General features: G+C 51.2%; 1 protein-coding gene across 2 annotated transcripts; it reads right to left on the reverse strand.

The window, feature by feature from the left end:
- Window positions 1–1,971: 1,971 nt before the first annotated feature.
- Window positions 1,972–11,692, reverse strand: NR2F1 (nuclear receptor subfamily 2 group F member 1). 2 transcript variants are annotated; one of them, XM_024563545.4, is made up of 3 exons: window positions 10,807–11,692; window positions 7,867–8,394; window positions 1,972–2,782 (listed from the first exon to the last, which is right to left on the reverse strand). In XM_024563545.4, the coding sequence occupies exons 1-3, from the start codon at window positions 11,264–11,266 to the stop codon at window positions 2,502–2,504; spliced, it is 1,269 nt and encodes a 422-aa protein (XP_024419313.3). In that variant the 5' UTR covers window positions 11,267–11,692; the 3' UTR covers window positions 1,972–2,501. The 2 variants fall into 2 exon arrangements, with proteins under 2 accessions (XP_024419313.3, XP_053767886.1); XM_053911911.2 differs by lacking the exon at window positions 10,807–11,692 and adding an exon at window positions 9,064–9,209.
- Window positions 11,693–17,371: the final 5,679 nt, after the last annotated feature.

Here is a 17,371-nt window from a genome sequence, read left to right on the forward strand (position 1 = left end):
AGGGCCAGTCCCCACACTGGGCTCCTGTGCTTGGGCCTCCACATTGAAATTAATTGAAAAATACATTTCAGACCTACAAAAATGTTTATCTGTTTTCATCAGAGGGATCACACTGTAATGAATATATTTACATCTCATTTTGAGAAACGTAGGAAAGATCGTGAGTGCTTGGTGGCAGCTCCCCTCCCCCTCTGTGCCCTGGTTGCAGCCACTCTACTCCAATCCTCACGCTCTGCCAGCCATTGGGCAGCACAGGAGGACTTCCTGGGAGGTGGTCAGTGGTTAAATATGAATATTCCCCAAGACCCAACTGCCTTGGGTGTCCAGCCTGCAGCACAGTCACCGTAGGCACAAAGACATTGCTCCTGGGTGTGGTGCAAAGGATAAGGAGCATTTTGGAATGTGACCTGTCAGAGACAGGAGGCCCTGGGACCGAGGGGCTCCACACTCCACAGACCCTACCAGTCCAGCCACCCTCAGGATCAGGCCAGTCTCCAGGCAGGCTGGCTAGGGATCATGGACCTGCAGGGTTTCTCCACAGCATGGTATTGCTTGAACTGTGCTGCACTCAGAATATCAAAACTTCAGGCTGGTTGGAGTGTATAAGCTTGGTAATGAGTTTTTAAAGGAGTGGGGTAGGGACCTGGAAACTTCTAGATGGCAAATTGGAAGCAAAACTTTGCCACTGACTTCTGAAAGTGAAGCTTTTGCCTCAGATGGGTCTGTTTGGGCTGGGGGAGGGGGTGAAGGTGAGGGGTGTTATTTTAAAAGATCTGGCTTTATTAATATGGTAAGAAAAAGCTCCCTTGGCAGTATGTGTTCTCACAGTGCTGACTGTGATCCCATAAAACATTCATGCTCTGAAAGCTGTTACAGAGAGCAGCACACACCGCCCCCCCTCCCACCAAGCACACCCAAGGAGAGGCCTGGTGGGCGGTTTCTGCCCTCAAGGGACCACTAGGGCCCAAACAACCCTTCTGAAAAGAGCCTGCTCCAGCCTAGCTCTCCCACTCCCAGGTCTTAGGTCCACACCCCTAAGGGCCATGGGTGGTGGGGGGTGGGAGGGAGAGAGGGGAGGGAGAGAGCCCTATCATCAACCCAACAGACCTGGAGGGCCCCCCCATAGAAACCCTCTCACAGGGTATGGAGAAAACTGCAAACCATAGTGGCCTGTTCAGCAGACCATAGGGGGAGCAAAGCCGGAGCTCCCAGCACTGAGGCCCTAACTCTCTCCAAGAGCTGAGGAAGCAGGCAGACCCTCCAGTCATGACATGAGGTACAGAGGTGTCTGAGTGGCCCTCTCCCTCCCCTGACCCCTACTTCTAGTGCTCCGCACCTCTACAGCCAGGCAAGTTCCCATCTGTAGTAACCAAAGCAAGCTGTGCCCTGAGACTGGCCCTGCCCGCCCCTATCACCAGGCCTGCCCCAGTCTGAGGCCCACCCTGAGGCCCACCTGCATGCAAGGCCTCTAGCTTCCCACTACCCACAAGGTCACATCAGATGCTGCTTGCAGCCAAGGCCCCCAGTCCTCCCTAATCATTGCGGCCCATGAAGAGCCTGGCCCTCCAAATTTACAAAACCAAGCAGTGGCTTGGTTTAGGAAATAAATATAGCCAACTTGGTAATGAACCTTAAAAGTCCTCTACTCTTACCCCCCCTTCTAATAATAATTGGAGCAGAGTTTAATTGGAGGTTTCTTTTGCACTGATGACATCTGTCAAGCAACCAGACACGTGGATTTTGCTAAATTCTTTTATTTTGTTTAAATTTTCACTTCAATTTTAATTCTTGAAGAACAGCCTCGACAACATATATCGCACTCATTATAAGAAGCAAAGGGTTATATCAAAAATTATTAGTATAGAATCACAGGAAATCTGGTTTGGAACCAGAAAAAAATACAAAACAGATATAGATACATAGACACAGGACAATTTTTATAATTATTTGGAAAATGTTATTTTCCCCTAATTCTTGTTTCCTTTTTTATGTGCATACGATGTTTAAATTTTACAAAAAAATGAAAATAAAGACTAGTATCTTACAAAATGAATAACAATGTTTGGGGGGGTGTGTTTCTACATAGGATTCAGTCCACTTCCATGTGTGTTGTTTTCTGTACAGAATATATCCACATCCGTCCACAATAAATCCTGGAAGATCCATTAGTTTCCTCTTGTTTTATTAAAATTCTCATGGTCCTCTCTTCCAAAGATTGTTTTCTTTTTCTCACCAGACACAAGGTCCTTTTTCTTTCCTTTCCAATGTGTTCACAGATCTGATCCTAAAAGAGTCTCTTTTTCTCTTGGATTGCAGCTCGGGTTGCATTTCTGCAGGGTGGGCTGCTCTTGCCTTCCCAGCCCTCCTCCCCCCTGCCCAGCCTGCCCAGCACACTGCACCCTGCATCAGCGCCCCGTGTCCCCCAGGCTTTGGAGTTCATGGCCCCCCGCCGGTCCTCTGAGTCTCAAGGGAGGTGAGGGCGGGTGGGAAGTGCCCAAGGTCTAGGAACACTGGATGGACATGTAAGGCCAGTTGAAGCTGCTCCCAGACAGTAACATATCACGGATGAGAGTTTCGATGGGGGTTTTACCTACCAAACGAACGAAGAACAGCTGCTCAATGACTGAGGAGGACACGGTGCGCAGCGAGGGCAGCCTCAGTAGCAGTTTGCCGAAGCGGCTGGGCTGATTAGGGTACTGGCTCCTCACATACTCCTCCAGCGCACACTGCGACTTCTCCTGCAGGCTCTCGATGTGGGCAGCATCCGACAGGCCACAGGCATCTGCCCAAGCAGCCACAGGAAGGGGAGATAAGGGAAGGAGGCACAATGGTTAGGTCAGTGAACAGCAACAGTACAAGCCATTAAAAACTCTTTTTTTTTTTTTGAGAAAAAAGGAGAAAAACAGAAATAGGAGAAAAAAAAAAGAAAAGAAATCCACCCCTCCATGATTCTTATTCCTCTACCAGCCCCCAATACAAATCAAATAAATCAAACCCCCACCCATACAAATAAAATAAATCAAAACCCCACCAAGCCTAGGGGAGCTGGAGAGAGAAGCACACACATGCAGAGGCAGCAACCTCTCTCATCCCTTTGTTTTTTCTCTTTCACCTTTGCATTAAATAATGTACGATGCTGAAGCCATGTTTGCTGTACCCAGCAACCTGTCCACTGCCTGCAGGGGAGCATCCTTCCACTGTGCTCATTAAAGGGAGGACTTTTGCCCCCTTTCCCCCTGATTTCGAGGTGTTCAGGAGCCCTGAAGAAATATGCAGCCTGAGGGCAGTTCTTAAAGGCTTCCTGGAATCCCCCTCTCAGACCCAAATGACCCCAACCTGAAACCTCCAGGAGAACCTAGATTGTATAGTGAACAAACACATAAGAGCTGGTAAGGAATTATGGGGTGGCAGTGCTTGGAATCAGATCAAGTTCATGCTTTAGCAATATAGGATTTGAGATCCACTATCCATGCAAGCAAGAATTCTGCAGCAAATCCTTGGTGAGGGTGTACACTTCTATCTGTGCCATAGATCAAGTAATTGAAAATTGGTCACATCTCTGTAAGCTGTATAATAATCAGGAAGAATACGGCTCAGTTACTCCAGGCTGCAGAAAGGAGACACCTTCAGTGATCAGACACAAAGCTGGGCTAGAGGCAGCTGCTGCTGCTGCTGCTTCAAAATTGGGAGGTGGGCAACTAAGGGGGGATTTGGGGAAATAAGTTTCCTTTAGAGGATCAAGGGAGGGGGGGAAGGCACCGGCATGCAATGACAGCATCTCAAAACCTGTGTGTTTATCTCCCATCAACCAAGTTTCCTCTTGGTCTCCTTAAAATATTCAAGATAGCAGTTTATACTATATCAACTAACTAGAGGCAAGCAAATGGAGGGAATCAGATGAATGAGGTGAAGGCTTCCTCTCTTAGTTCAAACACCTGTGTTGTTTCTTATATTAATAATAAACATTTAAAAATCAGGAAGATCACAGAGAAGCCCTTAGCCAGTCAGGAGATTGACTGGAGATCAAAGGCAGAGCTTGCTAATATATAGATCTGGGAAGAAATTCATGCACGGCAATGCCCGCAAAAGGATATTATATAATTGTGAATGGACAAATGTGACCCTAAGAAGACATAGCAAATGATTCAAAGTGAAACCTTCATCTGCTGAGTTTCTGAGCTTTATGTATTTTTGTATTTCAAGAACTGGAACTTACAAAGCATTCTAACACCTTCATCTACAAGGTTATGGCCTTGAGCAAACACACAAATAAAACTAGTGATAATTCAAGAACTTCTGAGGCAAATCTCCTTTGACCCCAGATCCAAACTGGGTTCCTCTCAGATGTTTAATTACTCTAACCAGCTGCTTGGGTGCATCCACACTGGCCTGAAGTGGGAAGTCAGTGAGTTTGATGGCTAGCAGAGCAAGGGCAGAAAGCACTTTGGGGCTTTGCTCCTTAGAGAGAGGGGACCCTGATGTCTGCCCTTGGCCCTGCTTGCTAACCTGGTTCTGCTGAATGGCCACCATGCAGACTCATATTTACATATATCTTGCTTTACATCCATTATCTGCCCACTATGCAACAGGATCTCTTTCAGCCTTAGACAATGCAAAATAAAAAGGAACCACTGATACCCCAGCAGATTTTTTGAGGATCCATATGGCATCCCCTCTGGTCTGTAAAATATTTATCTGATATTTACAATTAGGGCCCCCAGAGAGCAAGGTCACTACCCTTCTCCAAGCTAGGCCACTCCAAGGGAGAGAAGCCCAGTAAAGGCTTGCTTGGGCCCTGTTCTGGCTGCTTTGACACCTTTCCTCCTTTAAAGGCATAGTGCCTGTAGTTGGGTCTGACTGCCAGGTACTACGGCACCTGACTGCCATAGGGCCTTCTTCCAGCAGGACCCCTGTTTTTGTCCTGGCTTCCCAGTGTAGATAGTTATTCCCATACTGGACATTCCGGCAACAGGATTCCCTCAACTGTGGACAGACAGTATGAGCTCTTCAATGGATTGCGTGGTTGTGGTAGCAAAGCTAGGTGAGCACGGGGTGTAATGTAGTCCATATTTATATGCCATCAGTTATATATACTCCAGATAAGCAAAGGAGGCAGAATGTGCAAAATCTATGTCTCACTTTTTATATGGTAGTGTCAATGTGAGAAACTTCAATATTTCTTCTACACTACATGGAAAAGAAATTATGTAAATAAATAACCATTACTGTTCAGGCCCTCCCGGCTTAGCCTTTGTAGTGTGGAGAATGTATTTCATGTTGTGCATTCAGAAGAGTTTAGTGTTCAGGAAATATAGATGTAATCAGCTGCCATAACTAGAAATCAAAGTTATTATTGTACTGAAAATGGATTTATTGTATTTATGTTAACTAGATGGCTCCTTTCATGGAAGGTCTCATTTATTTGAAGGAATATTTAGGTATATGAATTAATACAGTTCTTTTTTAAAAAAGTAAGTTCAGGTCATGACCTAGTCCTTGGATGCTGTCCAGAATATTAAGGATTAAGCATACCATCCGGAGGCCAAATGTGAAAACCACCACAGGGAACCCCCGTGCCAGCTTCAAATATTTAACCGGAGCAAACCTCATTGGACAATATGCCTAAAACTGTCTTTTCCATCATTCAAAGTTTTCTCAAAAGTTGGATGACTTTGAGAAGGCTTCCCATGAATTCCCTTCTGGTTAGCAATCAAAACAAGTTTAGTCAAAAGTGGCAATGTGTTGTATGAAAGGGGGGGGAGGTGAATTACTACTGACAGCTCTATTTCCATTTTCAGATATTCTGCTTGCAATTTTCCAACAAAATAATGTTATTGTTCACTTCTCGGTCTCCCTTGTACCTTGAACACTTGGTTTAAGAAACTTCTTTGAGGAAACTTTTTTAAAAGAAACACTTTTCACAGGGATGTTTTAGGATGAAAAGTTGAAAGAAAAGCTAAATAATTCCACAGTCTTCTCTGCAGCCTGCAAAGTCCTTGCCTCTCTCTGGGAAAGGGCAGGAGATCAAAAAAGTCAAGGGGGTTCAAAGAACCTTAGGAGGACAAGGAAAAGGGAGGGAGACCTTTCTTGAGAAGACCTCTGTGCATCTCCAAGTCACATTTCTGCTTCAAGACACCTCACTGGAGGAGATTTTAAAACCCCAGCTTCCCTGACACTGGCTTGCTTCCTGATTAATTTGGCTAAAGAGCTGGGTAGTGGAGAGCCAGCCAGGCCCCAGGCCTGCCAGAGCTAAAGCAGCCTGGTCATTGCTTCCCAGGCTCTTTGTCACTTTTGAAAAACACGTTTCTATCAAGAAGACTTATTAAGATAAAATGCATTCAAACACCGAGGAGGCTATTCAATAAATCTTCCATTTGTTTTAAGGTTCCCACTTTATCCTCTTGCAAAGAATAACTCCCTCTCCCACTAGCAGTCCTGCATTTGCACTGAAAGTAAAAGGGGGGCAGTCCAAGTCCACGGCTCTGGCCACCCTGCATACAAATGAGATGCTCTTGTCTAAATAAATTTTCTGCTGTTCAGATCGATATTAATACTACATTTGCTACATTACAATATTGTGCAAATTTAAGAGTCATTTTAATACAATGTAAATACGATTCTTCATGCATGAAAGCCAAGAAATATTGATAGATTATACCAAGGCCTTGGGAAAAGGGGTTTGCCATCTCTGCTCAAGAATGGTTTTAATTTGGCCTTTGGGTGTCTTGGCTCTAGGATAGATTTATTAGGGTAGTTTATTTGTTCTCTGAATGGAGGAATTAAAAACAATAGTGCCAATAATGGAGGCAAAACTGCAGCCATCCTTAATCACAGTGGGCAAGGCCGAGACCCAGTCTGAGCAGCTCTGTTCCCCACCAGCGTCCCTTCTGGCTTTGTTTATATTTCTCCCCATTACCTGCTGTCCGGGGTGTTTATATGTTTCCCTCTTGCAGGTTACAATAATAAAAAAGGCGGGCAGTGTTTTCAGAGGCTCAGACCAGAGCCTTCAAAGGCTACGTTAATGTACTTTCCTGGAAGTTAATTTGAACCATCTATCATAAGAGAAATTGTTAACATGCATGTTACCACCGCCTACATTTAATTTAATATTTTTGAGGCACTCTGTTAAATTTCCGATGTTGGAGTGTTTTGCATGGCGGTGAGATTTATCTCCGGGGCCGGAATCCTCCCATACTTTCCAGTTCTACAGTATTGCTTTTGTTTTTATCTTTCTTGTTTAGATCGAATCCGTTTTTTACGACCCTCAATAACCTCAGCAACTGCAAACATGAATGGTTTCCGATAAGGGAAAATCAGGGGCAGCAATAAAGCAGGATTATTTATGATTTATTTGCGCGTATTCTCTTTCCACCTCTGTGTGTGTGTGTGTCTAGGTCGGGAAACTCATCCGGGGAGCGTGCCACACAGAGGAGAAAGCCACATTCCCACGTTCTTTTCCTTCCTTCTCCTCCTTCAGAAACGCTGAGTTCTGGCGCGCGCGCACACACACACACACGCAAGCACACCGCACACACGCGCAGCCAGACGGGTCCACAGCACCGCCTCCCCCCAGCACACACGCACCCGCTGCTGCTGCTGCGGCCCCGCGCAGGGGACCAGGCCGCTAGGCCCTGCCGCCCGCCCGCTGCCCGCATCCGCGCCGCCTCCTCTCCCGCACAGCCGCGCTCGCAAGATGGCAGCGGCGCTGCCTGCCGAGTCTTGGCGCGGGGGCCGCAAGTCCCCGCCAGGCCCAAGGTCAGGCGAGGGCCTGGCCAGCGCGGCGGCAGCGCAGGAGGCCGGGCCAGGCGGAGTAGAGCCTACGGTGGCTCCTGGCGCGGCCTGCCATCCCAGCGACCGCAGCCTCACCTGACGTGAACAGCACGATGGCTTTGAGGCAGCTGTACTCGGCCGAGTCGACGTGCAGCGCCTTGAGCTTCTCCACCTGCTCCTGGAAGATGCGGATGTGGTCCATGAAGGCCACGACGCGGTCTGCGGACATGGGCGAGGCGTGCAGGCCGGCGGCGGCCAGCAGCGGCGCCACGTGCAGCGGCATGGAGCACTGGGCCGCGTTGAGAACGAACAGCTCGCTCCAGGTGAGGCGTAGAAGGGACACCTGGTCGGTGATCTGCAGATCCGGGAAGAATGGGATGTTGCGGGCCCACTCGACGGCGCTGAAGAGCAGGCGCGCGGCCAGCTCGCAGATGTTCTCGATGCCCATGATGTTGTTGGGCTGCATGCATTGGCTGCCGTAGCGCGACGTTGGGTAGGGCTCCGCGCGCAGCAGCAGAGAGATGTAGCCAGATAGGTAACAGTGGCCGTTGAGGGGGTCCCCGTTGGTGAGTGCGTACTGGCCTGGATTGGGTTGGGTTGGAGGCATTCTTCCTCGCTGAACCGCTGACAAAAAGAAAGAGAAAAGAGGCAATGTGCATCCAGGAGGCTTGCGAACATCGCGGAGCCGCAGAGCGCCCGACACAATGAGGAGGCTTTTCCCGCAGCCACACGCGCCCCGCGCATTTTCTCTCACGTTCGCTCTCACAGTCGGGACCAGGAAAATATCTGGGGTGAGGCCCTCCAGCTCCGTCGGTCGAAATGTCCAGCCATCGCCTGCGCACCTAGCCACCCCAGCCCTGCCAGAACTAGGCCTGACTTCAGGGCCCCCAGCCCCGCCTGGCCAAGAAAGTACCACCCAATCCCTCCACCACCAAGGTGTAACATGCAGATTAAGGAAATCCCTCTCACTCCTCCAGAGGGAAACAAATCAGGGTAGAAAATAAACAGGAGAAACCATAGAAAGGTTGTTGTTCTAGGCAAATGCCTAGCTGCCTCTTCATTTGCAAGCAAGCAACGTTTTGCTCAAAATGTTTCCATATTCTCTAAAAATGCCATAGAATTATCCTTAAAATAGATACAAGTTACATACCCTACAAACCACTTACAACTTCTCAATAGAAAACAAGTATCCTGCACCCTTCCCTTGTCTCCTCCTCCCCATCTCCCCACACAAAGTTCTTGCTGTTAAAAGCAACAGAAAATTGAAAAATATCAAGAAAAAGTTGAACTTACAGTAGCCAAACATTATTGAAAAAAGTGGGAAATATAATTAATGTCTGTCCTGTGCGGTGCCACTGCAACCTGCAGCCAGCTTTTGCCCAGTGAATGCACGAGCTTGCAACTGCAAAAACACTGGATTCATTAACCATCTGAATGCAAAACGTAAGCATGCTTTGAGTTCTTAAAGCTGACCAAAGTTTTTTTTTTTTAATGTGTATGTTTTACTTCAACAGTGCCAGCGTTTTAAATTGCCATGTAAACAAAGACAACTTTAGAAAAAGTTAGGGCTACTGAACTCTTCCCCCCAACAAATTAATATAGATATGTCCATGTACACATAGCTGTCTTGTTTCAGGTTATGCACCGTTTTCTTAAGTTTGCTTTGATTCTATTTTTAATGTAAGCTCCAATGCAATTTAAGCTCTTGAAACATAATGGCTAGGATACTTTTTTTTTCTAATTATAGTTTTGAACTTGGCAGTTATTTTTCAATTAAATGAGAGCACAATTCAAAGTTCCTTTTTTTTTTTTCCAGATGCCTACAAAATCTCCCTGGAGCTAGAAATGAAGTCGTCATATTTGCCTGCTCTTTGAGATCTGAAGGAATTCAATTTCTTTTCCTGTGGCATATAAAATATAATTTTAAAGTCAATTACAAGAAGGAGTAATCTGCATTCTGCAAAATTGACTGGTTCGCTAATTTGACTATAAGACATCTTTAATGATTGTCAGGAGATAAACTTTAACTGTAAACGGCTAAATATATTTATAAGAAAAGTGCTGCATCTCTTGCCACATGAACATGAAGCATATCTAAATACAACATCAGAAGTTGTGTTAAAAGAAACCAAAGCCATACAACACAGGGATTAAATGATGTGGAAGCTCATGCCAGCTGCAGTCTATGCATTATAGCCAAATCAGAAGGATCGGTAAATGCCGTTGTAAATTGTAATTTGTATGCAGTATTTAAGCAGAGGGTGGAGTTTGATGAAGAAATAAAACAAGTATCATGCTTTAAAAAAAATGACACAACTATGAAAGCACGGTTCAGTCACAAACTTTCCTTTCAAAGTAGAGGGGTGAAAACAAGGCCACAGCTCTGGAGGAGGCGGCCCCAGCTCCGTGAAGAGAAGAGGGAACCAGTGAACAGGCCAGAAGCCCCCCTTCTCCCCTAATTAGATCTACAAGTGCAATAAATCTCACTCCTCTTTTTCCATGCTAAGCTTCCAAAAGGATGATGCAGCAATGAATCTACTCAGGGCACTCCAGTCCCCAGCCCTCCCCCATGTTAAATAAAGGGAATAAAGAAATGGAGGGGAAAGTGGGATGCAAAAACACAGAAACAAGTTTTCTGCGGGAAGTAAGCACCCCTCCCCAAGTTCATGCCAGCACAGCCCCAAGCATCCTCACAGACACGCGGGAAATAGACACACATCGAGCACATCCAAGACAGAGGAAGGAAAGGGATTTTAAGCCACAGCTCACGATCTCAGGGACACAATCCACAGCAGGCAGCGAGAGGGGTGGAGGAGCCACGAAGAGGAGCGCAGGCCGGGAGGGGGAGGCAGCGGCAAAGAGCTGGGGGGGGGGGGGGACGCCGGGGGAGGAAGGCAGCGGGGATAGGGGAAGCTGGGACGGGCCGAGACTGCAGAAGCCCCAGCCCCATACAGCAGCCACCCCCGTGAGAGAGAAAGAAAGAGGGCCGGGAAGGCAGGCGAAGCTCAGGGAGAGAAGCAGAGAAGAAATATTCACCTTCCCGCCTCATGCCCACTTTGAGGCACTTCTTGAGGCGGCAGTATTGGCACTGGTTGCGGTGGTGCTGGTCGATGGGACAGTTCCTGTTGGCACGGCATGTGTAAGTTAAGTTCCTGCGGACGCTCCTCTTGAAGAAACTTTTGCAGCCCTCGCAGGTGAATTGGCCGTAGTGCTTGCCGCTTGACTTGTCCCCGCACACCACGCACTCGATGTGCTGCTGGCTCTGGCCCGAGCCAGGCGGGCCCTGGCCCTTGTCCCCTGCCGTGCCGGGGGTGGCGGGCGCGCCGGGCTGGCCCGGGGTCTGCGGAGTGTGCGGTGCGCCCGAGCCTGCCTGCTGCTGCTGTTCGCCCGCGCCGCCGCCGCCGCGGGCCGCCTGCGCTGCGGGGTTGGGGCCGCCGGGGTTGCCCCCGGCCACGTCGTCCTGCGGATCTCGCCAGCTGCTAACTACCATTGCCATATCTTTGGGCCCGGGGAGCGCTGGGGGGAGCCGAGCTGCTCGCCGAGGGCCGCGGGGCGCGCGGGCGCACTGGGAGGGGAAGGGGAAGGGGAAGGGGGGAGGGGGAGGGGGCGGGGGGCCCACTGGGCGCCCCGGGGTCGCGGGAGCCGAGCCCGAGCCGGGCACCGGCCGCTGCCTCCGCCGCCGCTGCCGCTGCCGCCTCTACTGCCTCGGCCGCCCCGCTGCTGCTGCGCGCCCGCCCGCCCTGCTGGCGTTTTGTTGTGGTTCCTGCTGTTTTCTTTCTCTCTTTTTGCAGCCCCCCCAGGCTCTCAGACTCCCCCCCCCGCAACACCCCTGCTCCCCTCGCCCGCTCCCCCCCGCTCTCCGATCCGGGGGGGGCCACGCTCTCCTTCCCCCCCTCCCCACCCCCCCAGAGAGCAAGCTCCCTTCTCTCGCTTTTTTCTTCTTCCCCAAGTTGCAAAATCAGAAATGGCACAGGCGGCAGCCGGGAGCGGCGCGGGGCGCAGCGCCGGGGGCGGCGGGCATGGGCCACGGCGCGCGCACACACTCGCCCTCCGCCTCGCCCGCACCCCCCGCACACACACACTCGCACACACACTCGCTCACCCGCGCCAGGAGCCCGCCCGCCCGTCGGCCGCTTCGGCTACGCGCTGAGCGCGGGCTGAGCCGACATAGAAGACCGCGAGGGCGGCAGCGGCGGTGGAGAAGGAGGTCGCGACTGCAGGCGCCGCTGGAGCCGCCGCCTCAGCTGCAGCGGCGAGTGCCACTGGAGGAGCTGGGGCCCGGGCCGGAGTCGGAGCTGGAGTCGGGCTGCAGCCGGAGCGTGAGCCCAAGTCGGGGCCGCCTGTGCAGCCGCCGCTGTCCCGGCGGGAGCCCTCGCTGGACTTGAGATTGAGGGGAGTGCGGTGAGCCGAGTGGGGCGCGGGGCAAGGCTGCTGGCGGAGATCAGGGTGCACTGGTATCTGGGGGCCAGGTCCAGGGCCGGACGCAGCCAGCCATTCAGGAAGGCAGCGCTGGAGAGCGGGAGGCAGCGGGCGAGGAGGATCACACACTTTGCTCTTTTTGTTGTGCCGGTGGCGCTGGGCTCTCGCTGCCTTCTTCTTTCGGGAGGTGACGGAAGGAGAGAAAAACACGAGATATTCACGCCGACGACAAATTCACAGCAAAATAGAAAAAATAAAAATCAGAAGAAAAAGAATTGCAAAAAAAAAAAAAAAAAAAAGCGAGAGAGACATCCAAAGTAGGTCGAATAAATAATCCTCTTCTTTTCCTTTTTCTTGCTCCTTCTTCTGCTTCTTCTGCTATAACACACAGAGCTAGTTAAAAAAACCCTGGAGATCGCCCAAAAATGTTCTTTTTTTAGTATTTTAAATAAGTGCTCTTCAGCCGGGAACCAACACCCTCCCTCCAAAAAAAATCATATATGTATAAAATAACGATAAGAAGAATATGAAGGGGGTGCCTCCTCCTCCTCCTTTTTTTTTTTTTTTTTTTTAAGTTTAGCCCTCTCTCTTTTGCAGGAATGGAGTAGAAGAGACAAGGAGGAGGGAGAAAAAGGAGAGAGGAAGAATATGGGGAAAACAACTAGTAGAATACGCAGAGAAAAGAGAAAAGGGAGAGAAGACCGAGGAACAGAAGAGAGATTGGGAGAGAGAGAGAGGTAGAGGAGGTGGAGAGAGGAGAGAGAGAGGGAGAGAGAGGGAGAGAGACAGAGAGAGAGAGAGAGAGAGAGAGAGAGAGTGAGAGAGAGAGAGAAAGAGAGAGAGAGAGGGAGAGAGAGAGAGACCCCAAAATTGAATGCGTTTAAACGGGAGAACTCGCAGAGCAATGTTTCCGAAAGGGGGATCTGCGCGAATGTCTGTATATAGTGAACTTTGACACTACTATTGAAACTGACACGTTTCTATGGAGATCGCTGCCTTATATGGAGCTTGTGTCAAGGAGCCAGGAGAAGGGCTGCTGGCAACTGATAATCAAAGGCGACTGACTGGTCAGAGCCCTGAATGGGAGGCGGGGGGGGGGGGTGCGGGCGGGGGGCGCAGAGAAAATGGGAGGCTAAGGTTAGCCATGCCTCCTGCACGCCATTGGTTGGAGAGCCCTTCCCCCTCCTCTTTTTCTTTCTTTCTTCCTCCACCTCCCTCTTAGCTACCTACTGACGGGGAAAGCTAGGGGAGGAGGAGAGAAAGTGAGGGAGGGGGGTGTGCTTCTGACAGGCGCAATTTACATTGAGATCGTCCTGCGCTGCTATTTACTCTGAGACCTGATTAGTATGGGTCGTCTGTGGTTTCTCTCTCTCTCACCCCCCCCCCACCCCCAGGGCGAAGGGATGGCGAGAGGGAGAATACGTGCAATGTGCAAATTAGAAGGAAATTATGTTGATTTCTTCAGAAAAGTTTTTAAAATTAGGTTCTATGAGCGTGAAGGGAGTGTCATTGAAAATGTTAGGAAATTTTTAATGGGAATTTAAATCTCACCATTTTAATGATTCGTGAAATACACTGGGTTTGGATTGCTTTCTTCTTTGACATATAAGCATAATCCAAGTGTGGATTGTGCTTATTTTTTATCTTTGAAAGAAACAAGGTAGATAGGGACTCTCTGTTTTTTGGTCCTACGTATGTCTTGGTTTTAAAGGTTTAATTACGATAAAACACTCCTGGAATTTACAGCTATTGTCATGAAATCAATCCGAATTCAACGGTTCCTATTGATCGCAGCGATCATTTTAAAAATAAACTTTCCAATAAATTTTATTTTTCTTTCTTTTTTCTTTTTCCCCCTCTATGGTATCCTCAGGCTGTTCCAAACTCGAAACAACACTTCAATAATTATTAAGAAAACAGTAGTAATTCCTCATAGTGTTGAGGGTGGGGTGGGGTGGTTAGTGCGGCCAAGTCAGAGTCCCTGAAGAGGAAAGGGGCAAATGAACGAGAAAGGAAGAAGATGGGGAGAAGTGGGAGGAGAGGGCAGAGAAAGGGGGGGAGAGAGGAGGATGTGGGGAGAGAGAGGGAGAAAGAGGGAGGGGGGAGAGAGAGAGGGAGAGAGAAGGAGAGAGAAGAGAGAAAGGAGAGGAGAGACGAGAGAGGAGAGACGAGAGAGAGAGACAGAGACAGAGAGAGACAGAGATTCCCGAAGGCGATTGGTCGCGGGAGGAGGGGTGGGCTGCAGGAGCGGATCGGGCCTCGGGGCCTGCGGAAATCGCTGGCTCGGGCTGCCACCTAGCGGACGGGAGCCGCGCCCGGGAGGCGCACAGCCGGGTCCTTCCTCCCCTCTCTGCAGGCAGCCTGTGCCTTTTCTCCAAATGAAGACAGCACTTTGAAAATTCTTTCAATGGATTTTTTTTTTTTTTACTTGAAAGATCGTACTGGGGGAAAAATGATACTTCTATTAGCTACATATTCTCCAATCGCACACTCGCACCCCCCTCGTTTTGGGATCGCTCCCCTAGGCAGGCTCAGGCAGGCGCGGAGCGGCGCGGAGTGACAAAGCCGACGCTGCTGCCGCCGCCGAGGGTGGGAGCGACACTCGCAGGCCCGCCCGCCCCTCTACTCCGGAGAGCGTTAAAGTTTGTCTCAGCTCCAGCATCCCAAGCCTCAACACGCCCTCAGATAAAGGTGGGAGTAAATGGCCACGCTGTATTGACAGAGGTAGGGTTTGTTTTTCAATACTCGTTCTCACTTTAAATTTCACCAGGCTGGGGTTTGGGAAGCGCTGCGCTTTGGGGGTGCGTTTTGCGCTTCCCTGTCTCTCCAGCCAACAAGTCGGGAGTTGGCGATCGGTTAGTGAGGAGGGGTGATTTTAAAGAGCAGAATAAAAGCTTTTCCGTGCCTGCCCTACAGCCCCCCCAGCTCGAATAATGGAAAGACAGTCAATGCACTCTGCAAGCGGCGGCCCATTGTACGCAGCTGATAGAGAGGAGGCGACTGGGGCCAGCAGGGGCTCCTTGCTCTCGTCCCTCTCCCCAAATAAATGCGCTTACGTCTCCTGGTCAGTTAAAAGGTGAAACCAACACGACCAAAAAAAAAAAAAAAAAAAAGAAAAAAAGAAAGAAAGAAAAAAGAAAAAAAAGAGAGAACAAGAACCAGCTTTCTATATATACATTCTAAATTTTACTCCCCATACAGTACAGAGACAAGCAGTCGAGGGCAGGCAGAGGGAGCAGGCAGAGAGGGAGACAGATGGAATGAGAACAAGGAGAGAGACGGAGCGAGCGGAAGAAGAGGCGAGGGCGAGCGCCAGGGAACCGAAGGTCCGCTGGACAGCGGGTCCTCGGGCCCAGCCCCCTTCGGACCTTGGATTGTGAGTCGTTGGGCACCGGAAGCGAGACTCTGCCAAGTCCTGCCCCACCAGGCAAGTAATGCAATGATTATCGTTTCTTTTGAACTCAGGGTCGGCAACGCGGACAGGTCTGGAGGCAGCCTTGGCTCGAATGGCTTTGTAGGCCGGGGCCAGAGTGCAGGCAGACAGGGCGGGACGAGGAGAACTTTCCGCGGGGCCTGCCCGCGAGCGGCTCTCACCCTGCCTCTGTCCCGCCTCGCGGAGGCAGGGAGGGCGGCCGCCGCTCCACCGCGGAGCTGAGGACCTTGCCAGCTCGGAGTTAGTCCAAATTCAAAACCGGTGTCCCCAACCCCCATCCTCAATCCGCTCTCCCCCCCCCGCCGACCCCCTTTCGGGAAATGGGTACGGGGCCTCCAGCGCGGGTGCGGAGACGGGGGACTGAAGAACCGCAGATTTTGACCCGCGACCCCGCCGGTGCGGAGCTGGAGCCACGGTGGAGCCGGCGGCGGAGTCCTGCCGGGCTAGCCTTGTTGCCCGAGCCTTGCGTGGCTGCAGTCAGGGCCTGGAGAGCTCGGCTCCTGCTGCCCACCTGCGGACTCCGTTAGTAACGGGATCCCTTAATGTAACGCAATCGATGACTGCCTGTTTGACGTGGGCGATAGTGTCAGCGGATTAAAAGGGACGCCTAGCTGCTCTCCCCAGCCGAGAACCCGCGGCGGCTGCGGCGATGAAGAGAGCACCAGATAAATCCGCAGCCCCACAGCCCAGCCAGACTCCTCGAACCTTAGCCAGAGGGCTGGGGGCGGGAGGGAGGGTCACCTCCCAGGGGTGGGGACCGAGGGGGCGTGTGTGAAAGGAAGAGCCTGAATTAAAAACCAACGGCAGCGCTTTCATCCGCGCTGGGCAGGGGCGCGCGTTTGCGTCAGAGGGCGCGCGGGGCGGGCGCGCGGGGCGGGGGCAGCCGACGCCAGGGGCCGCACCCGGGGGCTGGGTGGGCTCAGGAATGAGCCAACTAAGCGAGGTTGGCCTCCGTCTCTCTTTGCAGGCTTGGGGGCGGGGGCGGGGGCGGGGGCGGGGGTCGAGGCTTGGCTCGAGGTACAGCTGAAACTTGCCGGGAGCTGCGGCGCCCACTCGTCCTCACTGTGGGCTCTTCCTGCCAGCCCCCACCCTAGGTGTCCAAACTTGGAAGAGACCCCTGGGATTCGGCGAGGTGGGGATGGGGACAGGCGGGGCCATCGCCCCTCGGGTAGGGGGAGGGAGGAATACAGCCCCCGGCCCTAGTCCCGGAGGGTGGGTGCTGTTGGAGGTGGTGCGCGGCGCAGTGGAAACCCTAGGCTTTTCCGAGCAGGGGAACAAATGCTCCAACTTTCTGTAGCGAAAGGGGGCAAGAACAGACCGAAGCTTTTTGAGGAGAGGCGCGATTCCCTTCTGGGACTTGTCCATCCCTAGCGGCACTCAGGGCTCAGTTTCTCTTCCTGATCCCGTGTTTCCTGATCGCGTTTTCACTCCCGCAGAGCGCCTCCACTGGTGCTCACAGCCGGGCCAGCAAAATGGCTCCCGTGGACGGACTCGGGGGTCCGGGGGGGGGGGGGTTCCTGGGGAGTCCTGGGGAGCTCTGGTTTAGTCTCTACAAGGCTTTCGGTTGTAACTGGTTCAACTTGAAGCACTGGTGCTGGGGCCTGATGCTCCTCACGCTCAATCAGGAAATAATGATGCCGTTGTTCGGTAGGGCACGTAACAGAAAATTGATCATATTTTGCTGAAGCACGTATGTCCCCAAATCGTGCAATTCCACACACATGTCCAGGCACGCTCAGCTGCAGAAGC

The sequence above is a fragment of the Desmodus rotundus genome, chromosome 1 (assembly GCF_022682495.2).
Source record: "Desmodus rotundus isolate HL8 chromosome 1, HLdesRot8A.1, whole genome shotgun sequence".
In the NCBI taxonomy this organism is placed as follows: Eukaryota; Metazoa; Chordata; class Mammalia; order Chiroptera; family Phyllostomidae; genus Desmodus; species Desmodus rotundus.

Coding starts and splice junctions, on each gene's coding strand:
- NR2F1 (XM_024563545.4), bottom strand. CDS start 11,266: ATGGCAATGGTAGTTAGCAGCTGGCGAGATCCGCAGGACGACGTGGCC. Junction 8,395..10,806: donor AGTGGGCATGAGGCGGGAAG/GTGAATATTTCT, acceptor TCTTTTTGTCAG/CGGTTCAGCGAGGAAGAATG. Junction 2,783..7,866: donor CATCGTGCTGTTCACGTCAG/GTGAGGCTGCGG, acceptor CTGCTTGGGCAG/ATGCCTGTGGCCTGTCGGAT.